General features: G+C 35.6%; 1 protein-coding gene across 2 annotated transcripts; it reads left to right on the forward strand.

Annotated features, from left to right (window-relative positions):
* Window positions 1-266: 266 nt before the first annotated feature.
* NUP37 (nucleoporin 37) lies at window positions 267-26,015 on the forward strand. Of its 2 annotated transcripts, none has more exons than XM_082479956.1 (10): window positions 267-288; window positions 1,659-1,878; window positions 4,124-4,248; window positions 5,237-5,309; window positions 11,322-11,416; window positions 21,078-21,168; window positions 23,867-24,048; window positions 24,572-24,622; window positions 25,019-25,112; window positions 25,664-26,015. In XM_082479956.1, the coding sequence occupies exons 2-10, from the start codon at window positions 1,723-1,725 to the stop codon at window positions 25,775-25,777; spliced, it is 981 nt and encodes a 326-aa protein (XP_082336082.1). In that variant the 5' UTR covers window positions 267-288; window positions 1,659-1,722; the 3' UTR covers window positions 25,778-26,015. The 2 variants fall into 2 exon arrangements, with proteins under 2 accessions (XP_082336082.1, XP_082336081.1); XM_082479955.1 differs by lacking the exon at window positions 267-288 and adding an exon at window positions 796-924.
* The last annotated feature ends 1,231 nt before the right edge of the window (window positions 26,016-27,246 follow it).

Here is a 27,246-nt window from a genome sequence, read left to right on the forward strand (position 1 = left end):
GCCGCACCCCCGCCTCCCCCGGAGCAAGAGGAGAGGAGAACCACGGCCTCAGCACCCCCCGCGCGCAGCAGCGCTCCCGCTGCTCCAGCAGCGCTACCTGCCTGACGAGGAGGACAGAGGCGCTCGCGCAGAGGGGCGGTTAAAGCGCAGAACTGCCCCCGCCGGCGGTTTAAATTTAAATCCTCCGCAGCTGCCCAATTAGAGAGTGGGAGCCGTTGACCCGGAAGCACAAGGTTGCTGCTTCTGGGGTGGGAGGCGCTGTTGGCGGGAGAGGCGGTGGCAGTGCCGGTGGGTGATTTGGGGCTGCGGGGGTGCGTGTGAGGCGAGGGTGTGGGGGGCTGCCCCGTCCCGTCCCTCGGAGCTTCGCTCGGTCAGACCCCGGAGCCGGGCCGGCCTAACCGCTGTGGGGGCCAGCCGGGCCCTCGCCCTTGCCTGAGGGCCGGTAGGGCTGCGGGTCCGGCACAGTCTGGCGGCCTCCCTCGGGAGTGGCAGCTGGGCCCTGAAGGGGAAAGGAGGGAGTAGGAGGTTAAGGAAGGGGGGAGGGGGGGAGGAGGGAATAACGGCTACCAACACGGCTGATTTGTCTGAATTGTGTTTTCTGAAGGAGTGAAGCTAATGGTATTCTTGGTATTTTTCTCTTCGAGCTGGTCGGGTAGCCTGTGTTCATGGGAAGTCTTAAAGAAAGAAAAGATAGGGTTAAAATTTGCATTTGGCCTTAGCAGCATAGCTATACAAGTTATACGGCTAAGGTATTTATGTTAATGTGGTGGTTTGTCGTATTAATTAATAAATAAACATTGCAGCTATGGAGAGCCTCTTTGTGCCTCAGTGATGCCCGTGTCAAACCTGGCTGGCTCCCAAGCAAAATATTCAGTCTTGGATGCTGAGACCTTCAGATCGTTAACACAGCAAAGACTGTCAAAGGTCTGAGATTTAAAGCTGTTTTTCCACGCAGTGTGTGACTAAAGGTCTGATTTCCCAAAGAGGCTTAAGCTAGTGTCAAGTCTGTACTGGGACTGAAAGGCACAATTCTGAAATCAGTTGTGTATGTCGGTCTCTTGTGTTCTAGCACAGGAGCCTGATTTTCTCTAAAATTGGTTGAATACAGTAAAATACAAGTTCTTTGTTACATAGAGGTATAGGTGCTCTGTCCACAGTTGAGGTGGCTTAAGTCATGAAGCCATGCTTAAATATTACACATGACAGTATTCTCACTTACAGTTTTGCAGCCTGGGTTAACTTTGCTTTTAGTTAGACGTATACAGTCCTGAAAGAGGTACACAAATAAAGAGAATTTGAAGATAGTAATGCATCATTTCTTGTAATTTGATTGAAAATTTAAAAATTCTGGATGTGACTTTCCTGGTGTGTACAGTTACTTGATTTCTTGTCTTGGTGTAGGGTTGCCAGCAGTAGCACAAAATCTTCAGTTATTACTGTAGGCTACAGAGACAGTTTTGAATGTACATTAGTTAGGTTAGTTAATCTTTTGATTGATAAAACTACATGCTACATCTAAAAATAGTGACCTTAAATGCAGCTTTTGTGTTCTTAAATATGATGTTACAGGAAACTTTGATTTGTTGTGCCACAAATACCTTTTAGACTTTTTCTTCATGCAAATGAATAATGCATGTTTTCTAAAACTTTCTATGTAGGAATGTAGATTTTCATCCTGGAGAAGACATCACTTCCATGATAACTTGACTTAGTCTACGGAAAATGAAGCAAGACTCTACTAGAAACATTGCTTATACTGTGGATTGTGAAGATTATGTGCACGTGGTAAAATTCAATCCATTTGATAGTGGAGATGCATGTTCCCTTATTGCATATGGTGGTAATAATTACGTAGTTGTTGGGACATGCAGATTTCAGGTTAGTTTGTGCTATTATTGATTTTATTAGTTGCTTCCTGAAACTTGCTTTGCCAGTGCCTCTACTGCGCAAAGACCATGGTTGCTTTTCTGTTTCCTCCCCTTGCCATGTAATCAGGGGAGGGTTTTACTTGTTCATTACATCAACAAGTCTGGGACATTTGTTCAAGAAAATATATAAATGTATATAAGTGTATATATAAAAAATACATGTTGGTATAAATTATCATCCTGCTGGTATCGAGTTCTTTTTTAATAGAATCATAGAATGGTTTAGGTTGGAAGGGACTTTAAAGATCATCTAGTTCCAACTCCTCTGCCACAGGCAGGGACACCTCCCACTAGACCAGGTTGTTCAAAGCCCCATCCAATCTAGCCTTGAACATTTCCAGAGATGGGGCATCTCTGGGCAACCTGTTCCAGTGTCTCACCACTCTCACAGTCAAGAATTTCTTCCTAATATCTAATCTAAACCTCTTCTCTTTCAGTTTAAAACTGTTACCTCTTGTCCTATCACTGCACTTTCTGAATAGACTGCAAAGAAAATAGGAGTGCTCTCCTAAAAGAGTAATCCCATTTTAGTATCTCTTGATAATGTTGATGACTGCTGTTTGAGAACTTAAGTGTGCGACTTTGGAAATATGTGACTTAGTATTTGCTGTGTGTTCTTTATCATCACAGGGTAATTGGCTCCTTTTTTGCACAGTTATATTTTGTTCTATGTACATTTGCTATTTAGATTAAATTATCTTCTAAAGCTTTCAGCTAGCCTGTGAAACAGCAAAGATTACAACTACTTCCAACTTTGCAACTGAAGTGTCTGTTAATTTTATAGATATGCCTTTTAAGGAAGGACTATAGTAATAATTACCTCTTTTGTTTGTTTGTTTTCCCTATTGTTTTTATTGGATCTCTCTCACAGACTGTTAAAACAGTAAAATGTGTTTTCTTACCTTGAAATTATTGAGAGTTACCATATTATGAAAGTTTTAAAAATGTAAAATACTGTATACTGTATATTTTTATGCTGTATAAGGTTTTTTTAATTAGAGGGGTTTTTTTGCCTAGATGCTTGAAAATCAATAGGAGACAACTGTTATCTTTGGAATCTATTTTTAGGCTTTTTTTCTTCAACTCACTTCTCTATTATACAGCATTATCTTTGTACTTATTCTAATATGAATAACAGCATAACCGGTCTTTTTATTATTATTATTCCCCAAAGTCTTACTGTTGGAAGTTTTCTGAAAAGCACCTAATGCTAACCACAAAAACCTATTATCATCTGCCTTGCCCTCTATCTTGTTTCTGGTGTAGGCCTTGAAAAGAAACTAATTAAAATTTTGACAACCACGGGTACAAGGTAGTTTTTCTATAATTTTCATATCCTCCTTTTTCTTCCACATGTGGAGTCATTGAGTATTTCAAAGTAGGGGAAGAAAATGCTATTCTTGCTCCTTGTTTCAAGAAGCATTGAAAAACTCTGGATAATTTCATGCTTCCTCAGCTAGGTTCTTCCTAGCTTCTACATTATGCAGAGGGCATACGGAGAGGTTCTTTACCTTAAAGCAGAATCGTGACATAGAGAAAATTTTCTAGAAGTATCCTTTGAGGTGCTCCATTAGAAGTTTTGGAAACTTTTAAAATTTTTTAGTGGTCAGCTGATTGACTGAGTCCACAATTCTTGTTTCATCTTTCCCGCCATCCAGTGTGCTCACCAGCAGGAAGAATAGACAAGTTAGTAATTTTGGTCATATTAGATGACAGAGCGTACCTTTCTAGCTCCTGCTGTTTGAAGAATGTATTTCTAGAAGTGCTAGCATTTTTCCATAGTGTAGAAACGACTTGGAGAGAAGACAGCTTAAATGACGTGCTTGCTTTTGTTCCCATTGTTTCTTCTCATAGCAGTGTGTACTTAGCATGCTGTTATAAGTGGCTTTAGTTGTATCTGTGAAGATATTACTTGTCCAAAGAACGTGCTCAGCATCTTTGTAGCTGAGTTCTGATTTTTTGTGCTCTGCATTGGCCTCTGTCTTGAGACTGCAATAATTTCATGTATTTTTAAGTACTTACATATTTCAAGTTAATACTTTCTTTATGTTCCATTTTTTCACTTTGAGGGTGTTACAATCTAAAAAGTTCCTAGATACATGTAATTTTGAAAGCCTTTCAATTTCATATCAATCTGAATTGTTAGAAGTCATCAAGACGTTGTTCTGAATTAGCTAACTACAATATTTCTATAGGAAGAGGATGTGGAAGTAGAAGGCATTCAATACAAGACGCTAAAAACATTTCGTCATGGAATCCGAGTTGATGCAATAGCATGGAGCCCGGAAACTAGACTTGATGCTTTACCTCCCCAGATAAGGTATTTATAATAAATGAGTACAATCAATCCTCATCTCTTACCTGTTTTCCCTAATTCCTTAATATTGGACCAAGTTTAAAGCTTATGGGTAAAATCTTAACTCTCTAGAAATCACTGACAAGCTGACAAAGTCTCTGAACACCAGTAGAACAACATTTTCATTCTTTTTTGGGGTGTTCTTTTGGCTCTACTTCTTGTGCCCCTTGCCCCTCCCCCCAGTGAACTATCAGTAAATATTTTTTTTTTTCCTTATTCATTATTTTAATGTATGTAAAATGTAGTTAGTTCTTTGTACATCTGTGAAGAAGGAATTCTTTTAGGAACTTTTCTAAGGATGAGACTATTGCAATGGCCTGCTTTTATAAAACTATTTGTAATGGTCTGCATAATATGGGCTGTGTTTAAGAGTAGACAAGGTGCTACTTGTGAGATCCGTTGAGGTATAAATCTAGAAAGATAGTTAACTATTAAATATGCACTGAAGAATTAAAATGTTCTCAATAGCTTGTAAACTGTTCAAAATTTGATGGTTACTTACTGCTGCATTTTTGTACAGTCTTTTGTTTAAAATATGTTAAGAAACTGGTTTATGAGTTTATGTTTCGGTATTTTAAAACACTGATAATGAGGGTTCTTTTCTGTGCTCTGCCACTGAACTTCTTCCAATGGAAGTTTCAATGGCAGTTATGAGAGATATTTTAGGTAATTGATAGTTGATTCAGATTTAGCTTTGTAAAATGTTTTGTGTTTCTTTCCATGAAAAAGTATTCTTGGCAGTTGATACACACTATATTATAGATAAGTTCCAATTATAACTCTGCTTGTTGCCAAAGCAGAAAAGTTAAGATAGAAGCTACTGGATTTTTTTCAAAATCTGAATTTTCCTTTGCACATCACTTTACAGGTTTAAACTGAAGGGAAACTGATAAAACTTCAACTACTGCTGTGTTAATTGACTGAAGGGCTTTTCTTTGTCTGTTGAGTGTAGGTTTTGTACTGCGGCTTCTGATAGGAAGTTAAGGCTATTTACTTCTGACCTGCAGGACAAGAATGAGTTTAAGGTAAGGGTTTAGTCTTTAAAGTGTAATCTTTAACTGCCCTTCTGCCCCATTTTCTTTAATGCACTGTATAAGATAGAACATTGAACTGTGACAGATCCCATATCCATCATCTCCAGGGAAAATCATTGCATTGTATATACCTTTCTGTCTTTTAAGTGGGAATAACTGTAATTATCAGCTACATGATCTTTTGATTTAAAAGTATTTATGTAACAATTTAACCAAATTGGAGAAAATAAAGTAGAGGCTTATGAATCATCTAAAATACACTCATAAACAGAATGTTCTACAGGTGAGTTTCAAGTACCATGTTGGATAAGGTTCCATTATATAGAGACCTGTAAAATTTTATGTGGTTGTTTCTCTATAAGAAAAGCAAATTTAGTAATTTCTCTTTCATGGGGAAACATGAACATCAAATCTTTCAAACAATACAAAATTTAAAGAAAGAATACTGAATTTAGTAGGTAACTGCAGACAGGTATGCTAAAGATGCCCATAGGCTGTCACTTGTTTATTTCTAAGATAGAAACAAAGCAAATGTCTACTTCAAACACAATTTCACTTCCCCTTCTTTCAGTGTAGGTGGTAGTGTTCTTAAAACAGTGATATAAAAGAAGCCAGGTATAAATAATGTCTTTATGAGCTGAAAATTGGTTTTCTGGAGATTTCTTTTGTTTGCAAACTCCTATGATACTTGGATGCATACATATTCTTCAAAATTCTGCCATTGAAACAATGTCCCAGTCCAAGTACTAATATTAAGAAGGTATTTGTGCTAACCAGTTTTGTTTTGTTGAGGTCTCAGCCAAGAATGAACAAGGCTAGTTAGTACTAAAAAATCAGGGGAGAAGGGTTCCTTCTTTTTTAGTGCTTTGGAATATGATACTGCCTTTTTTGGTGAGAGTTGTGTAGTGAGTATAAAGGAGAAAATAGACTTTCATTTGTGGTTTGGTAATTTGTATTAGTAAGACAATGATATTTGTCATACAGAAACTAAGTGAATTGCAGATGTCACTTATGTAGCCATACTAATAATGGAATGAATAAAGGCACGTCATAAGAAGTAAAGATGGATGTTACTAAAAACCAGAACATCTTTCCTTTAAAGAAAATGCCTTTTATGTTACTTCATACGTGCACATACCCTTATTTTCCCTTTTTCATGTTTGATCACATTGGCTTTGTCACCCAGGCAGTGGGATAACTGACATTGTTACAATCAACTTGGGTGGCACTTCTGAGAAAACATTTCTAAAAGTTCATAATGCTGCTTGCTTGTGAGTTGATATCTGTCATTCCTTATTAAAGTTACCTATTTATATAATATCTGCCAGTTTTATGATATTGCAGACAACAGGCTTCGATGTTGTGTATTATATCTTTTAACTTTTTAGCAGAATGTAAAGTTATTTATTAATTATGTATGTCTATTGCAATTTGAGAAATTTATAGAACTGTTCGTAAGCATGCAGAAGAAAAAGAATCAATGAAATCATTAATAACAGTGTAAATGATGGATGGTTAATAAATGGAAATAATCAAACATATGAATCAACCTGGTATTACAGGCTCCATTCAGCTAAATTCAGCATCTAAATTCTAAATTTTTTTGTTTGTTTTGGATTCACAAGGGACCCGATGGACTGTCTGCTAAAATCAATGAGAAGTCTCTTGATTTCAGTTGACACTGGTTCAAGCCACAGATGAGTGGTTTTTTCCACACGTTTAATAAATATGAGAGCTGTTAATTATTTTTATTGGGGGTTAATTAATGATCAACAATTTTATGTGTTTTTGCCAAAAATTTAATATGACAGCTGTGGTAGTTTGTAACTTTCATACCTCTTCCTGTCCTTACATCACCTGGTCCTTAGCAAAAGGTGCTCTTTTATACCTTCTAAAGTAGATTTCGTGTCTACACCAGCTTTCAAACTCTCCACATTGATGTGGGATACGGCCCGGGTTTAACACTCAAAATTACCAATGGGATCTGCCATTTTACTCATTAGGAAGTAATTGCTTCCAGAGAAATAACCAGTACTATAACTTCACACAAACACACCTTTGATAATTCATGAGCTTAAACTTTTAACATACAAGTTCAAATAAGCAAGTTTATTCTAATGAAGAATTCTAGTAAGTTGTTTATTACTGAATTAGAACGAGATTACAAACAACACACTTTAAAAATAACAATAACTTTGGATATATCCAATGAGATGATTCTTTTCTAGCTCAATGCATGATCTATATTACAACCAAATGGGGCAATTCAGTAGCACAGTCTGCTGAGTGCTGTTCTTTCAGAATAGAATTTCACTGATGGGTTATTGTTTTCTCAGTTTGACAAGATTTTTTTTCTGGTATCTGACTAATACAAATGACACTTTAAAACATGCACTTCTAATTTGGGGGAATTTATTACACAGTAGTTTTGACTGGATGCCTAGAAATAAATTTGAAATGCCACATTTACATTTGCATTAAGATAGTAATTATTTTTCATACAAAAAGGTTTGTTGGAGAACTGAGTCATGTACCCTTAGGACTTCTTTCTACTCAAAATGGTCCGACTTGCAGTTATAAACTTCTATTGCAAAAGTATGTTCATTGCATAACACATCAGAATCTTTTTTTATGATAGGTAGTGAGTGTAGAGGCCACAGAGCATTAATAGAACAGGTGTTGGTATTTATAGAATGTGGTATTTAGGCTGAACAGCCACAGCTGTAAGTACTAGAAGCATAGAAGTTATTTTGCCCCAGCAGGAAACAAGCAATTACAATATCTTAATTATTCAACTCTAGTTGATACGGATAAGTTCCTCTAGTGTCTAATGTAGACAGAAGTATCATAGAATTTTACTTTTGTTCGCTGAAGATGTCATGGATGCTTCTTTATTTTTGACATTACAGAAAACTAAAGATTGTTTGGTGCTTATGCAGTACAAATGAGAAACGTTGGCTTGAATTTAACAGTAAAGCTGTTAGCTTTGTTTATGCCAGTTCCATCACTGGAATTAACAACCTAAGAACTTCATTAAGGATGTACTGAGACTGAGAAAAAAGTAAAAATCCATATTGTCACTGGGTCAGGCTTGATGTAATGTTAAAAATAATGCGAAAACAGCTAAAAATACTTATTTTTACCTAATAGTGAGGAACACATTAGTGAAAAGGAAGAATGTGGACGAGTGTGTTTATATCAGTGAAAATGTTGTCTTTGAGACTATCTTCTGTGGTTTTTTTTGACAAAAAGTGTGGAAAATACTTTGGGTGATCATCTTAATTTCTCATACCTGGACGATCATTCTACGATACACTGCTTGTCAAGGAAAAAGCAACATCTAACTGATTCGAAGTATTTGAAAAATCTCAGATGTTCCCAAATATTCAGTGACCTATGCAGAGCTGGCTTTCAATAAAGTTTGATACAGTGGTTTCTCAGAAACAGTCAATTGATACCTCAGAAAAGCTATTTCATAAACCTGAGGTTGAACTCAGGAAGAACACATGCAAGACTTTGATCCATTGTACGGTGTACACTTTACACATGGGATTTTCAGACGAGGTACAAAATGTGCAAACAAAGCTGAAGGAAGTATGTGACTACAGTCAAAGTGTAATCTCTGAACATTTTGTCTTTTATAGTAAACAATTAGTATGTGTTGCTTCTGGAGGGATACACGGAGTAATCTTACTCTGTTTTCCCAGTGGAAAAACTGTCTTGATGTAATTATCAACAAGGAACTTGAAGCTTAGTGAGTTTTCCATTACTTTGTCAACACAAGTAATCCAAAATTTATGGGTTGGATCAAGCCCAGAACAACAAACAAAAGGTAAAATATGACTGATGGATCTTCGTGAAATCTTTTTCTTCTTTTGAGGTTTTCATTTGGAAATGAATTGTGGCTTCCTTCTCCTGCTTCAAATTTTGTTTAATAAAAAGCATATTTCATCAGAACTGTGGAAGTAAAATGAGGCAGGATATTTGAATTCAGAATGCTGAAAATTTTCAAAAGACTTGGCATTTCTGTCTAAATAGTTTAGCATCATCTTAGGATGTATTAGTTCTAGTATAATCCACGAGGTTTTAATAAAATTATGAGCTATTGGAAAAAATTAAGTTGGCTGCTGAAAATGTTTCTGTATTGAATTGATGAGGCATTCATAAAATTTTTAGAGGGGGATTTAGTTATTTTGCATGCTTGAGAGATTTTAATTTTTTTTTTTTGATCACTTCTGTGTTTGCTCCCCAGAATAGCTATGCTTAGAGAACAGATAGTGTGTTTTCCTTTCAGAAAACAGTGGAACTGGTTGTTTTCATTTGACCTTGTTTTCCTCTGCAATTTCTCCATGTCATGCTATTATCCAGAGGATATTTTCATCTCCTTTTTATGATACCTTCCTGGGCAAAACAAAAGCAGCTATTCCTTGAGACTTAATCCATGGGACTGAAGAGGATGGAACAGTAACAGACACAACATCTACACATGGACATTTGCCTGACAAAATTTTAATTTTCTGTCAAAAAGACCATAGATGTAGTTAATGAGAAATAACACGGGCAAATCATCAGATGGAGAAAACTGGTATCTTAACTAGCTACCAATTTTCTAATGAGACCAGAGGTGATTTATTCATACCTAGCCCCCATGTGAATAAATTTGAATGTACTTTAAACTTCAGCTGGACCCTAAATGTGATGAGTTTTGCATGCTTGCTTAATACTAAAGGTTTATAAGTTCTTTCTCTTAGGTTTTTGAGGCTATTGTAAACCTCAGAAGATGACTGATGTCTGTAGATAAGTACAAAACACTTAATAGAATTGAGGGGGAAAAAAAAAAAAGGTGTCTTGATATTATGGCCAAGGTAGCTGAAAAGCCTTCAAAATATGTAAAAAATTATCTAGCTTCTAATTTTTACTAAAACTGGGATTTTGCTTTTATTAAGAAAAGCTGTGCTGCTAAGTTGGTTCTTATTATGCATAAATTATTCTCAGTACTTTGAAATAAAAATGTTGTGATTAAGAAGCTTCAGATGAGAACAATTACACAGGTACAAGGTTCCCTGTGAAATGACTTTATGTTTTCTGATACAACTGGAAGTGTTTGCTTTTGAGTGACAGTTCACATGCACATTCACACCATGAGTGCTCATATCTTATTATTTGAGAATGGATGATCTATTAATTCACAGTAAAAGAAGAGCGTGCACGATACCCCGTCTTTTTTTCTCTTCAGCACAACAGCGTATAAAGCAGAGAACACAAAGCACTGTGTCTGTTCTTCTCAAATGCTTAATAGAAATTGTGCTTAATTGCTACGGTGTCGTATGGCTTGCTTGGTTTTGCTCATACTGTTGTTCCTCATTTTTGGTTTTCTTAAAGTCTTAAGTCTTCTGTTTCATCTTCTTTCACTGAGAGTTTTTTCACTGCTTTTTCTAAAGGTAGACTTTTGGTCTGCCGTCTTTAGTGGATGTATCCTCCCAGGCAATTAGTGTGCTGACTGCTTGTAAAAGGGCATATACTGGACAAGTGGCTTTTTTTCTTCAGGAAAAACCTCTCTTGCTGCTTGCAGGAACCCCTAGTAAAAACCACTGTTCAGAGATAAGAGTTAACTTACCTGTAATCACAGTTCTTTAAGATACGTAGATGCTGCATACATTCGCTTCCTGCTCGTTCTCCTCTTTCTTTCTGAGATTCATTATCTTCTACCTTCAAAATTCAGTGGTTGAAAGGAGGATAAAAAGTTCTGGTGCGATTCAATGATCTCTGTGGTAACTACAAGGAATAGTAGGGCATCTTTTTACCTACAGTATGAATCTACACATAAATTTGATATTTTAAAGAACTCCAGTTACCGATAAATACTTTTTTTACCTTCCATATAAAATGATAGCTTTATCTTAATGCTCATATATCTTTCATTTAGTGGATCTATTAAATACATTGTGGATTGATGGAACAGTCAGCTCTAAGTTAAAAGTATTTCTTTTTTCTGGTTGACAGACATTTGATGGTCACTCAGATTACATTAATGATCTGGTATTTGCTCCCAAAGATGGCCAAGAAGTTGCAAGTGTAAGTGATGATCACACCTGCAGGTACGCGTTTTCTTCAAAACATTATTGAAATAGTAGTGTTTGCATTTTTCTGTGTGTATAGGCTTTATATGCTTGCTTAAAACCACTTATTTATTTTATTGGGCCTTCATAGCTCACTAATAAGACTAGTCCACTAACAGGACAACAAGTGGACTGGTCTTGTTAAATAGGTTGGGGACTGGCTTTTTGTTGTGACTTGCGGGTTGCTTTTTTCCAAAACATCATTTTGAACTAACTAGATACAATGTGAAGAAAACTTTTGTCGTGGAATTACTTACATTATAATTTTCCTTGCTGAGACAGGAATAAAAGGCATGAGAACAGGAGAGAGAAGACATGCACAGCTCAGTGCTGAACTGTACAGACCCTCTCTATCAATTCTGTCATCAGATTAGTCAAGTTTAAAACCAATATATGTATGTGAACTTGTCCGCTTACCCAAATTTACTAGCTTTACTCGGAGATGGAATTACATAGCCTAAAGACAGTACCATATTAATACAGTGGTACTGGCATCTTATAATACCATGATTATAGCTGCTTCAAACCCATGTACTTAGTTATTTGTAACTGGAAGTAAAAGGGAAACATGGTTAAATACTTTGAAAAATGGTGGTTGCAGTTTTGTAGTACAGGAGTTTTTCCTTGTCAAAAGGTGCCCTATCTCCATCTTCTAATAGTGCACATGCATCTATAAAGCTGCTATTCTTATTCCTCCAATGCAGCTCACAGTTGGAGAGATCAGCAGGGCAAATATGCAGGCTTTGCAAGTCATTGCAGTAGCAGCAAGAGTCTTGAGAAAGCATCATCTTTGACTTTGTAATAGCTGCGATAATTCAAAATGTGTCTCAATTAAGGAACTGTTTTAGTTTTTTCTCTGATTATGAATTATATATTTTCTCTTTGACGTTACCACCATATCAGTTCCTATATAAATGTCCAGGTAGTACTCAGGGGGGAAAAAAAAAAACGTCATTTTGTCATTTTTTTCACTTAAGACATCTTCTACCTGCTAAGAGAGAAGGGAACACCTCTTAGAATGATTACTCTGTGTATGAGATTTTGTGAAGGGCTGATCATCAGCTGGTATAAATCACAGTTTAGTGGCTTTAGTTGAGCTACTCTGTCCTACGTAAATAGAAAATCTAAAAGGCCTTGTGATTTTAACACCCTTAGGGAACTCAGAAGTACTGCTTTGACCAGTAGGCGGATTTTCCATAGACATGTCCATATTCCTAACAAAATCATTAGGAATGAATACTAGAAATGTATGACTTATTCGTAGCTTGTTCTGATTTATTGCCTATCCTTAATTTCTTCATTAAATCTAAACTAATATTGGGCTTATTCAGCAAAGAGCTGTTTGAATGCGTGGCCTTTTTTTGTTTATTTTAGGAAATGCTCAGTGGTCCTGGGATGAGAGAGAGAGAACTGTTTTAAAAACAGTAGTCTGATTGTTACTAAATTAAAAGTAAATTAAAATGATATAATTAATGTGTACTATCAAGATTTCAACTTAGTAACTCTGAAAGACATTTTATGCAGTAAACCATAAAGGCTTTGGTTAAAAGCCATGGGAAATAAGTAGGATTTTTTTTGGCTACTTGAGTTCTTATTTTTTCCATTCATGCATGTGGAGCATGAAGACTTTTTTTTATTGAATTTAAAGGTTACACTTTCAAAACTAATGGAAAATACATTCCCTGGGACTTACCAAAATCATTCCTTACTTACTGTGTAATTTGCTTCAGTAGTAATTTAAGAAGAGGAATAATTCTTCTGTCTGTACTGAGTTTCTATCCTGAAATTGTTCTCAGGATATATCATCTGTTAATACCTTTGGAACAAAGTTCTAGAACAATTAGTACAAGAACATGTTTTGAGTATTTGGGTATTGTTCTGTTAGAGTTCCACTTTTAAATCTTAATAATGTCTTAATACAATGTCTCAGTATGTACAGAATATATACAAACATGTTTAGATCTTCCCTGGTTTTGACTCAGTAGTAAGTTTAGCAGAGATCTCTAAGGAACCAAATTTTCAGTTTTCATGCACTAAATCTTGCCACAAGCTGCTGCAACAGTGATATCTCAGAGCTGGTTTCAGTCATTTTAGTTGGAAGACAGACAGTGTAAGTCAGATATTGGTTGAAGAGGCTGTGGTGATACATTGAATGTTAAAATTGCTGCTATGTCATTCAGGAGTTTTTGTTCTTTCTTGCACATAGTCTTTGTCGGCCTTGTTGGTCTCATAACACAAGACTCTTTCCCAGCTGTGAAGTAGAACTGAATTAAAAATACTCTTGCATAACAACAACTGCAGTAGCCATCTATGTTATGTAGTGGTGAATAAAAGTGTTGTGTGCATTCATAGACAAGGGAAGAGGTCTTGGTATGTAAATATGCTCTACAAGTTAGTAACCGTGCGTTTCTCTGCACTGAGAATCTCAAAACTAATCTAACCTTAAAAAGTATTGCTTTTCTGAAAGAAGACATCTTTGGAAGACTCTTAAATCCACTGTGTTGCCGTTACTCACAACTGTATTTATATTAAAGGTCAAAATTCCTGTAGCTAAAATTATATCTGCAAGGTTGATAGAAAAACTCACATCCGGGGTCCTAAATATCATATATTATTCCTTTGCTATGTTACAAGATGGATGAAGCTGTTCACAAGCATATCGTTAATTTGTATCTTTGGCAGGATATTGCAATTTTCAAATTTTGCTTATTTTATACTATTATACATAGTAGACTAATATTGAGGAACTTGCAGGATAGTATCCTCTGTTTCATACTTTTATGCATTTCATAATTGCTTTACTCTCTTTTTTAGAGAAAATAAAAGTATTTTTCAAGTTTGATTGCAAAATTTAAAGAAAATAGTAAAAGACCGGCAGAGGAAATAGCTAAAATAACTACTGTTATAGTAAACAAAAATTTGAATCAGTTTTATTTATGTCATGTGTTAACATATTGTGTAGAATTGAAGCAAAACCAAATAAAAGTATCTCGTGTATATATAAAAAAAAAAATCAAATTTAGGGTATTTATACATTTTTGCTGAAAGCCAAACTTGGTCATGACAGAAGAAAATTATCTCTTTGATTTAATCTAATTGTTTTCCTTCAAATCTAGTTGTTTTTTTTCTTCATGATCTATCTTTCCTATGTCAGTTTCAGAATTCTATATAATATTTATGTGTAATTAAAGTAATTTGCTCATCCATTTCTTGGTATCACAAGACCATGTTTAATGAATAAGACAAAATCATTTATGATACCTTTAAGGAATATTTCATTTAATTCTTTAAAATTATAAAGCATTATACGCTTTGAACATTTGCATTCTGTGTAGGAATACACGCATCCCACTTTGCTAATGAGAACTGTGTGTGCAACTCCTCATGCACCACTATCAAGGAAAAAAAATATTGCTGGCTTTTTCGTTATGATTTAGAACACATAGGAGGCTGCAGGGATTCGGATGTACAAATCATTTTGTTCTGATACTTAATGAGGCCTCTGCAAAAAAGAACATAGGAAATGTTTGGAAAACAGCACGAGCTTAACAGACACCCCTCTGCTGTTGGTAGTTTTTGACATTATCTGATGTTTCTTAAAGTATTTCTTGCAAAATACCATCCTGGTAAAACCCACTAGTCTCATATGCATGCTAAAAATTAATCTCTGACTGCTAAAAGGTTAATTATCTGATTGATAAACACCTCATGCTTCATCCTTACATTGAACTGAAAGACTATTGACAGTGCCAGGCCCTTAATAATGGCAGCATAGCAATTTCTTATGATCATGAAGTGCTGGATTGGCTGGTATTTTAAAAAGCTGAAAATGACTCATCCATCCCTCTATCTCCCTCCCTCTCTCTTTTTCTTTTTTTTTATTTTTCCTTAAACTACAACATCTTCCTCTCTTTCTCTGTATGTGATAGAAAAGAATGCACAGTTGACGTGTCTTCCACTTTTAACCATGAAGGTACTTGCCCTTTTATTCCTTTTTGAGTTCTGTTCAGTTACTTACACCATGGCTCATGTTGCTTCATAGAGAAGGAATTTGTGAATTTATTTATCAGTCACTGTCAAGTTCAGCCTTCTCTGTTGCACATACAACAAATGCCAGTCCATTACAAGCTTAGTTTTTCTCCCTGGACAGAGATTCAGGGGAAAGGTTTGATATCACTGGAAACTAAATTAACTAGAGTCTCAAAATTTCTTGTAGTATTTTGTTTGGTTTGGGGTTTTTTTAATCTGTAGTGTATTTGTTTACATGGTACTCTGATGTCTTAGTTATTTTGTGTAGGTCTTTCTCTAGACAATATGAAGGAAAGTCGATAGTAACTTGTTTGGGATTGTTTTGGTTTTTTTTTTTTTCTTGTCTTCATTAATGTGTTGCCAGCACTTGTTGTACTTGAGTCTTACCTTGTTAATTCAATAAATATTTCAGTCTTTGCCTATACTGAAGAGTTGCCGTTCTCACTCATTATATTTTACTTGTATCTTCCCAATCCTAGTGCACTCAACAATGGGTTTTTGCCAAAATTTAAAAAAAAAAAAAAAGGCATCTTATGTCATATCGTTCTATCTTTATCTCTTTGTTGTGATAGAATTCCCCAGTGTCTCTTCATATAAGAAAGGTCATACCAAAATATTTATCCTTTATGAGGTATGCTGATTACAATTATCAAGCTAGTTATGCATTATAATTGATGAAAATAAAGGAAAGTCTTTGATTATTTAAGAGTCTAGTCATTGACTTCGTACACTTTTTGTATGCATTCCTGTATGTTCTCCAAATGTAGTCTTACACAATTTCTGTCATACTTTACAGCCATGATGCAACTATTAACCAACAATTTTTGTTGTACTTCACAATCACTATGCAAGTATTAACCTGTCTCCTGTTACAGTATCCAGTCAGCTTACAAGAAAAAAATTTAAAAATCACTTTCTGAATCAAATGTTTGCAACGTTACTACAGTCTGGTCTCAAGTGTGGATGAATAAGGCTTTAGTTAGGAAGTCTTCAAAATATGCAGATGAAATGGTTGCTATTTCCTATGCAACAGATTATGACACATCTTAAGGGTCACACAGTCCTAGAATGTAGTCTAGCCTATAAATTGTTCTAAGTAGAAATCATTGCATTAGATTTATTTTGCAGTTACCTTGTATTTTAGAAACTCATTGGCAGGATTGTAATTGAGTTTCTTAGTAACAGTCACCCCACAGAAGCATTTAGTTCCATGTCTACATTGAAAACAATAAGCTGGTAACTCTGACAGCTAATTTTTCTTTGGTTGAAAGCATACAACTGAAGCTTCACGTTTGTGCAAAAATACTGCTTAGTCTCTGGCTTTGCTTTGGATAACTTTAAGGGTATTTCAGTAGTAGTTGTATTTCTTAGATTTACTTCCGAGTGTGCACGTTCTGAAATGCATGTTAGCAAAGAACAGTCAGTTGAGATGCTTGAGATGGTACATGTGCAGCTCCCCTGCCTCTCCTACTTCTACCAACATTGCAGGGGATAATCAGAATTATAACCCACAGTTACCAGTGAAAAATATATCAATGCTTGCGTATCCAAGTAGATATTACAAGAAGCTATAGGTAACATGGATTTTAATGCCAAAATCCAAAAGACTCTAATTACTAATTCTTTAATGGCATTGACATTTCCTTTGACCACCAAAAGAAAATGGTGAACATGTGTCAACTGTATGAAAGAGTGTTTACACATTTATTCTACAAAAAGGCTTTTATTCCACAGATCAAAAATCAATGAAGGAAATGCTCTACAGGCACAAATTTAGGAACCTGTATGCTGAGTCAGGATGGCTGTGTTTAAGTTTAAGAAGGCTGTGCCTGGTGGACTAGTGCTTAAGCAGCACAGATGAATTTCCACTTTCTCTCCATGCAACCATTTTTGTGGCTTGTTTTGCACCGTGCGCTGTATAAGGAGTTCTGCGATCTAATTCTGCTGCACATCCTGTAGCCATGAACTGGTAGTTGGGCAGTGTGTTACCTGACTTATAAAAACTTAAATTATTTATTTTGTCAGTAAAGTAAAATAAATTACTAGAAATTGTCTTTAATATTACCCCTTTCTCTTTCTCTGAACAGCTAGAGGGGATCTCTACAGTTCAACTTCAGCCTTCTGTTCTTTCATGTCCTACCTAGTATCCTCTTCGGATCTTTGATAACCACCTCCATATGGAGTTGGCAGAAGACCTGAGACAAGGCCAGGGTTGGTTGTATTCTCCACAGTGTTAACTCATCTCTGTATTTCCGTTTTCCTTTTCTGAGATCTTCCTTTCCTCAATCCTTGCGCTCAGTGAGGAACAACTTCACTCTACCTTGGTTGTGTGATCTCTGTAACAGGAATCTCTCCCTTTTCCATAGTCCTTTAGGCTTTTCAGAGGTGATAGTATTTTCCTCACACGTGGAATGTATCTGATGGAGATATAAAGAAACATCAGAAAGGGTTATTTAAGTAAGATACTATAAAAAAAAAAAAAAAAAAAAAAACCAAAAACACAACACGTTGGGCATTTTTAAGAGTAGGTCAGTAATCTATGAATAATGGTTCAAGTATAGTTGATCATGCTTTGTGGTTGGGAATGGTATCAGATGTCAAGGTTTGTTCTAGCCCCAACCCCACTCACCAAAATTGTTGGAAACCTATTGAAAGAAATACTTTTTTTACTTCCATCTCCTGGGTATTTGAGAAATGCCTGAACATTGCAATATGGTTTTGTTCTTTTACTAGTGCAAATTATGGGGTTTATTCAGTTAGGATTTGGTTTTGGTCTCTAGTTAGAATTATTCAGAATTCAGAAAGTTAGAATATAAAATAAGAATCATCTCCATTGCCACAAGGCAGGTTTTCAGATGTTCTTCTAATGAATACTTTGCCAACCTTAATGAAAGTCCATTGTGTGATAAAATGACTGCGTATATGCAGCATGTTATCTATGTTCATGCATAGACATACAATGTAGTTGTTCCAACATAGCTTGAATATCTTTGTGGTTTGAGATAACTGCAGTTGTCATTTGTTTGTTTAATCATAGGATGTGTGTGATAAATGTACTAACTGAATTTTCTTTAACAGTATTTGCGACTATCTGTATTTTGTGTTAATTTAAATTTTGTGAGCACTGCAGCATATAATTTCTTGGTCCTTAGTTACTTAAAAAGTAATGAATGCACTAAGCAGATTACATATTATTTTTGAGGCTTTTATTCAAATTTTGACCATTATTTCAACTGTTGTTATTCAAACTCTTGTCCTTTAAATTTATTGTGAAAGCTTTTTTAAATATCAAAAAAATACCACAAGCCCAATAACAAATCTATACAACAATAGTTGGTGAGGGGAGGAGGAGAAGTAAGAGGGGTGACACATTGCGGGGTTGCAAAAAAATAAGGATGTTTGGAGAAAAGTAGATACTGGTTTGCTTTGGTATAAAATCATGGTAATATTAGTAAAGTTTCAAGGGCTTTGAATGGGAGACAAAATGCTTACTCTTTTTGGATTGATTTACATGATAGGAATGTGTACAAAACTCGAAGGTTTTTTTTAGCATCTGTAGCTGATTTGGTTATGATTACCGAGTAATTGAGTAACTGAAATTCAGTTTGGCTAAATTTTTGGTCTTTGCACATTTTTTACTTGGGTTAGTCACAAAGAAATATTGAAAGGAGTTAATTGAACACATGTGTAATTGTAAACATCCATACCAGCATGGATGTGATGCATTCAGACAAGGATCTGTTTTGATATGTATTGCCTGGTTTGGTTTGTTGGTTTGGTTTGGGTTTTTTTTTAAACTAAATGATACCATCTTTGTTATCAAGAAAAAAAGAAGAAAATATGAGGGATATTTATCCTTTTTGTCCCCATCCTATGCTGTTTTTATTACTAACAATCTCACCTTTCTTACAAAGCAATAGATACAAGTCTGGCATTGTATAAATAACAAAGTTAGAGAGGTAGAAAGCATAAATTTCTGTCTCAATACCTAATAACCTCACTCACTTCAGGGAAGGAAACATGATGGCATGCTCCTTTGGCCAAAATGATTCACCGTCTTCTGTTATATCATAATTTTCTCCCTGCACAGTAAATACACATGGAGAGTGTTGATTTGACTTGGACAAATCTACAAGGCAAAATTTTTGGCAGTAGAAGAAAGTATTGTATGTTTCTAAATTACCTAATCAAGTAGATATTTCATTTTTTAAACGGTTGTCAAGTTTTTGTTTTGACTTTTTTTAATAAGGACACTGATCCTTCAAGATTAGAGACCCTGTGTTTTCTACAGGGAAAACAAATATTTGATCTGTTGTGGTTTGGCATAAGAAAACAACGTTGTTCATTAAATATATTTACTTTATTCCCATATATTTTGTCTAGACTTATGATGTATTATTTAAGAGTTTTATGAAATCTCTTAAATATAAGGCTTTAAGCACCCTGGTGAGATATAAACTGAAAAAGTCTGGAGGAAGTCAGCAAAAATCCTCTAGAATAAACAATAATAGTACATAGCCACTCATCTAATTCAAAAGACTGGGCAGAACACTACTTTAAAAATTGGCTGTTTCTAAGGTTTTGCGTGTCAGGGAGGAAGGATATATGTGTATGTTTCGGTGTGAAAATGCGTATAAATAGTATGCAGCCTCATAGTTCAGACTGATGTTCACAACTGTGACATCTTTGTCCTACAACTGAGCTTCTGATTTTGTAGGAAAAGAGGCAGTTGAGCAGTGGCAGAGGTAAAATGGTCTCAGTTTTGGTTTTGTTGTATTTTATAAATGAAGTAGCTTCATGGCTCATTAACACTCACATCGAATGCATCCAAAGAAAACTCACTCATCACCTAACCTAGTTTTGGTGTTTCAGCATACGCTTCCCTGTCAATCCATATTGACCAAATATTGTTGATTTTTTTAAATACTTTTTTTTAACTGATTGATATGTACGGTATGTGTTTCTACAGGAAAAGATTGCACTGGCACATGTGATTTCTTTGTTGAAAGCTTGCCAAGACCCTTTGCGGGCTAGTGTTACCTCTGCCATGTATGCCTTTGTTTGCCTTAGCTTCATTTTTAGTTTCTTATGTTTCCATTACTCAATCTTTTCTTACCAGGAAAAAATGGAAATTCATATATTAGACAAGCAAAATACTTTAGTGCATGGTCTTATCCTTTACATGGTAATGTGGATGATTTAAGTTGCTTGGTACTTCACTCTAGGTTGCTTGTATCAGCTAGACCAACGCCAACCTTCCTGCTTTGTATTGTCTTACTATAGTTTATGGTATAGTACAAAGGCTGTAGTGTTGACTTATGAATAAAGTGGGAATGTATCAGCTAGATTTCATGTCTAGACAACTAAACTTGTCAAATTATTTGGATATTGCCCTTTTAAACAGAGGTTCTGCCTAGTTCATCAGTGTTAAAATACATTATCTTCAGCACTGACCACTTTTACTGACTTCTTGAAGTGATAAAGCATGAACACTGTTTCATTTGGTCGCTTCCTTTGCGAATGTATTGAGGCACTGAAAGTTAATGTATTCACAGTCAAATGGCAATAAATAGTTTAATACTTTGCCTTTTTTTTTCCCCCCCCGCTTTAGGGTCTGGGATTTGGAAGGAAATGAGAAAGCCCATTTTGTTTTACGTTCTCCTGGAATGAGTGTTTGCTGGCATCCTGAGGAAGCTTTTAAGGTAGTGTTTTCCAGCTCTTCACCCTTACCACCTTTAAAATAACAGGAGAGTAGACTTATCTAAACTGTGAATCGTTGATGCTGTAGTAAGATTGAAGTTTGGGGAGCTAGTTTACATTGTAACTGGATATTGGTTGGCTCTGCTAATGTGAAGTCACTGTAAATTAATTCTCATTCTCGTCATTTTACCCTCAGTTCCTCACTCCTCCCATCATAAATATTCCTTCATGATTACATACATCAATTGTTGCTAATAACTGTTCTGTTGATTGCATATTAACTTACAGTTACCAGAGAAAAGTTCAAGTTTTTTTCAGTCGTGGTAACACAGTTCACCAATAACATAGACTCTTATAACATGTGCCAAGTTTTGAAAAGAATCTGTTTGAAGTTAGAAAGGGATTTTTTTGTTGTTGTTCTTGCTTGGAATATATGAAATATGTGCTGAAAAAATCAAAACAAATCAATAAACTGTGATTTTATACTTATCTGTTTATTGTACTAGGCAAGATTAATCAGCTGATATATACCAAAATATTCAGCTTCATTAATGGTCTAGTCATTGCAATCTTGGATTTATTATTCCTGTTGTGCCAATCAATAACTGCTTTAAGCAGCTCCAAGTAGTTGTTCAGATTGCCACAAAAACACCCCCTTAAAACAGAGAAAAGCAGTCAAATAATAAAAAAGTATTTACATAGCAATAGGGAAGAAGGATCTCTATTCTCACCACACTTTCCACCAATATCAATATCCGGTCCTTACTAAGAAAACTAGGAAAACTGTTGATTCAGGTGGTATCAAAATTGAATGTGTTTGCTACTCTTGCTACTGGACAACTTTGTTAGCAGAACAAAATTACTAGATTAGCCCAAAAATATTGCAATATTACACCAATCTTACATATTAGCTTGTCTTTTATTTGACCTTTATCAAAGAGTAGGCACAGGATATTTTTTTGTTTGTTTTTTGGTAAAGAAAAACCCCTTCAAAAAGCTAGTAAAACTTGACAGACTGATGGTTGAGTTTACTGCAGGTCAAAATGCTTATTGCACCATATCCTTTAGTTTGCAGAAGAGCATGTTTTGGTGACACCTCTCTTCTTCCAAACTCGGATGTTATTGGAGTACTGTTTTTAATACTTCTTTAATACTTTTAACACTGCTTTAATTATTGTCATGACATCTGAGAACCACCTCATGGAGAAAAGCTCTTTCATCATTTAATCAGAAAGCCCTTTCTACAATACTTAATACTACTTGAATATATTACTTTAATAGGAAAAGTTTAGATAAAATCTGTTGCAAACTGTTATAGGATGAAGCAAGAGATGGTATATAAGTTAAGTAAGCGTGAATCCAGATTCTACAGTTACACTAATCAATACTGTTGTTTCCTTGTACAGCACTATGTCTGTCAGTTAGTTCTTTGTAGTCAGAACATGAACTTTTTAATTTTAAAAGAATAACTTTTTGCTTTCCAATTCTAAAAGCACAGTGCATCTGTGGTTAAAAACTGGTGCTTCCAAGCGCTAAAATTATATACATAGATACCTAAAGAGGTATATAGACAGAATCATGTAATCACTATGTATAATAACGTGGCAATAATATAAATTAAAGTACTTTTTATTTATTGGTGGAAGAGTGCTCAGGAGAGTGTTTTCTGGAACAAAGTGAAAAATTGTACCTATTATTAATATTTGCTTGAAAGTATGCTAGGTTTGCTATAGAGTAGAATCATAGAATGGTTTGGGATGGAAGGGACCTTTAAAGGTCATCTAGACGAAGCCCCCTGCAATAAGCCCCTTTTGAATGTTCCCCCCCGCACATCTTGACAGGGCATCTATCACCTCTCTGGGAACCTGTTCCAGTGTTTCACCACCCTAATAGTAAAAAATTTCTTCTTTATATTTAGTCTGAATCTACCCTCTTTTAGTTTAAAACCATTACCCCTTGTCCTATCACAACAGGCCTGCTAAAAAGTTTGTCCCCATCTTTCTTATAAGCCCTTTCAAGTACTGAAAAGCTGCAATAAGGTCTCCCTGGACCCTTTTCTTCTCCAGGCTGAGCAACCCCAACTCTCGCAGCCTGTCCTCATAGGAGTGGTGCTCCAGCCCTCTGGTCATTTTTGTGGCCCTCCCCTGGACCTGCTCCAACAGGTCCATGTCTTTTCTGTGCTGAGAGCTCCAGAGCTGGATGCAGTCCTCCAGGTGGGGTCTCACGAGAGCGGAGCAGAGGGGCAGAATCACCTCCCTCGACTTGCTGGCCACACTTCTTTTGATGCAGCCCAGGATATGGTTGGCCTTCTGGGCTGCGAGCGCACATTGTTGGCTCAATGTCCAGCTTGTCATCCACCAGAACCCCCAAGTCCTTCTTGACAGGGCTGCTCTCAATCCCTTCATCCCCAGCCTGTATTGATACTGGGGTTGCCCCGACCCAGGTGCAGGACCTTGCACTTGGCCATGTTAAACCTCATGAGGATCACATGGGGCCACTTCTCGAGCTTGTCCAGGTCCCTCTGGATGGCATCTCCTCCCTCAGGCATGCCAACTGCACCCCTCAGCCTGGAGTCATCTGCAAACTTGCTGAGGGTGCAATTGATCCCACTGTCTATGTCATTGATGAAGATGTCACTACAAATAACAATATTAAGATTCATTACATGCTAAGTAACATTCTATTAATTTCTCTTAACAGCTGATGGTAGCAGAGAAGAATGGAACAATACGATTCTATGATCTAATTACACAGCAGGCCATTCTCTCCCTAGAGTGTGAACAAACGCCGCTGATGTCAGCAGACTGGTGTTTAAAAAATACTCTGAAAATTGGAGCAGTTGCTGGAAGTGATTGGCTAATCTGGGATATCACTCGCTCCAGGTATTTTTATACGTGAGATGGCTTGCTTTATTCTATTCTTAAGCAGTATGTGAAGAGATGTGGCTACTTTGCTAATACAGCACTTAAATGCACTATGTATTATATTACCTATTCAGTAAATAAATGAGCATTCATCAGGATTTATGAAATCAATACAGATCATTCCCTAGCATTCTTTGTTTCATATTTATCTATTGGTATTTAAAAATAACATTGTCTGTCTTTTTGTCCATTTGAGACAGTACCTCACTACTGTTTACCTCTCACTGTAAATTCTGTGTTTGCTAACTTAATTCCAAGTCATAAATATGTAATTATTGAACCATAATAAACTGGATAACTACTTCAGTTTTCATACTCCAAACTGAGATGTAAGCTGCAGGAATGCTCTAGTTTTCCCTCAGCTTCTTCACAGAGAGTTGACATGTCCCCTTCGCTGTTTAAATGATACATACTTTTGGTACTTACTGTACAAGCTGTAGTTGTTTGCAGAACAGTTTCTTACCTTGAATGTCTGTTTTAGTTATCCTCAGGATAAGAGACCTGTCCATGTTGATCGAGCCAGATTATTCAGGTATAAGTGTTGTCTCTATTCTGTGGGGTTTGTCTATATAAATCTATGTATGTGCAAGCAGTTGTGAGTTTAGGGATCTGGTTGCGTCTCAGTTACGTAATTTTTAGGGGGACCTGGTCTATAAACTTTGTGAAATCTGTGAATGACCTACATTTAGTATATATGTGTAACATTCCCATGATTTTTTTTTCTGTTTTACAACAACATGCATATGGGGCTGTAAGTGGTCGATCTTTTACAAGCTATTTCTCTGAATTTATTTCTCTGGTGTTAGTGGAATATCTGACAGCTTAACACAGTTAACCACAAGGGAGAGAACTCCACTTTGTGTGTACTTCTGATAGTCTGATAGGAATATGTGAAAAGTACGTTCATTTACATTCATTTTATTCATAGGTGGTCCCGAGTGAATGAAAATCTATTTGCCACCACTGGATATCCAGGAAAAACAACTACTCAACTGCTTGTTCATCATTTAGGACATCCCCAGGTAAATTTTTTACTTCAGCTTTTGACTGAAATTGCATCTGTTCTCTTCAAATCAGCCTCATAAATAGTTAAAAGCTACAATTAAAAACTATTTCAAATCATTAATGAAAATATATCCAGAGACAATGAACGCAAAGCATAGGAAATATTTTGGTTTTGTTGGAGTTAGTATACATTCAGAATGCTTACAGTAAAAATATTACCTCCAAGCATACTAGTTGTGAGTATGTTTAAATAACAGGAAGTAACTTCATTTAAAAAGATTTCTAAGTTTGAAAGTATGCCTTTAAAATAATAATAATGTTAATAATAATGAAAATTGTTGAAACAGTTTGTTATCATGCACTATTTTGCTGTATCTTACTTAAAAGAACTAAGTAGCAGATAATCAAGTTTTTCAGTTGGATTTCAGTTGTGTTTTAACTATTTATTAAGGAGTACTAAATCTATGGTGTTTTTTTCTCTATTCAACTCAGTATATGTGGTATAGAAATTGTTCATATGGTAAATTGTATTGATATTTCTCTCTCTCTTTCTTTTTTTTTTTTTAAGCCCATTCTTACTGGCACTGCAGCTGTAGGATCTGGTTTGACATGGCATAGAACTCTTCCATTATGTGCAGTTGGAGGAGATCATAAAATTTTCTTCTGGGTAACTGAAATGTAAAATAAGCATTTGCTTTCGATATGAAACTTTACAGCATAATGTGTCTTTTCTAGTAAAACAAAGGAATTTACTCTTTGTACTGGTATTTATTCACTTGGAGAACATAAGAAAGGAACAATTAAAATATGAAACGTTTGCATTTGATTTTTACTTTGCAAATACAAGAGCTTTTGTAAAATCGGTTATCATACATCTGGTACTTGGTTCCTTCCCTTAAAATAAAATGTACACTTTTTTAACACGGTATTTGGTGTGAAACGAATTCTTAAAAGTGGGGGTTTTTTTAAGAAATTTTGTATCTAGCAATCTCAGTCTGGCAGTCTTTCTCAGTTAACACAGCTCAAATACTTTGAAATTGTCCAGAGTACCTACAGAAGGAACACCTGTCTCTGTATTAACTTTCCCAACCATCACCACCTTATAAGAGAGAAATGCAATAACGTACTATCATAAAATGTTGTCTGTGAGTGTATTTGCTGAATCAACTAGTTACCACTAACAGTGAAGAAGCTAACGATATAATCAGAATGATAATTTTTAGAAGTATTATTTCTCTTAAGGTGACAGAGGGGTTTACTTCAAGTATGCCAAACAGCACGTGGGTTTTTTTCTGTTTACAGCCTTTTACGTCCAGCCTTTTACAGGAAAATCAAAGGCATTCTGCTTTCTAGAAGCATATTTTTCTTGCCCCTCCCATACAAGACCTAGAAATGAAATAAAAGAGAAAAGAGTAACAAACAGAGACAACTCCTGTCTTCACTGTCCTTTTTGAATGCTTTTGCAAGTGAAGTGATATCAAGACCTTCAGTTAGTGTAACTGCTCCTTAGAACATCATAGCCATCCTTATTAGCAGCGGTTAGATTTTAAATTATTCTTTTCTTCCTGTTTATGCTGGACATATACAACCAATCCAGAATTAGGACAGCAAAAAGTGAAATTAGTCACCTTTTGAAAAGTAAGACCATGTTTTGTTTCTTGTAATTTCTTATCCTTGAGAAATTTTGTTTTCCAACTGCCACCAAAATTTACCTAAAAGACGAATATAAATTTCCTCATAGATTAAACTATTTTCAGTATTGCTTATTGAATCTCATGCTTTGTAGGAGAAAGGACTTAATTTCCCAAAGGTTTTAAAGTTCTGTTTATTTTACTCACAAAGGTGTTCTACTGACTGCCCACTATAAAAAGTCTAATGTGTAAAGCAATCCTCTAAGGCTTTTTCTGGACTTTTAAAGCATGTTCCTCTAACTGTGATACCTGTTAAAGTTTTTAAGTAACTCTGGGTTATGGAGTAATTTTTTTTCTTTTTTTTTAAGGAAAAAAAAAATCATTCTAATGCAAAAAAAAAAAATAATTAATACCTGTGGGTAAGCAAATGAAGATGAACTCTTAATGTCTGTATTTATAGATTTACAAGTCACCAACAAACTGCTTACCACCTGTTCCAAGAAACTACAGTCATTGGATT

The sequence above is a fragment of the Vanellus vanellus genome (assembly GCF_965231255.1).
Source record: "Vanellus vanellus genome assembly, chromosome: 1".
NCBI lineage: Eukaryota > Metazoa > Chordata > Aves > Charadriiformes > Charadriidae > Vanellus > Vanellus vanellus.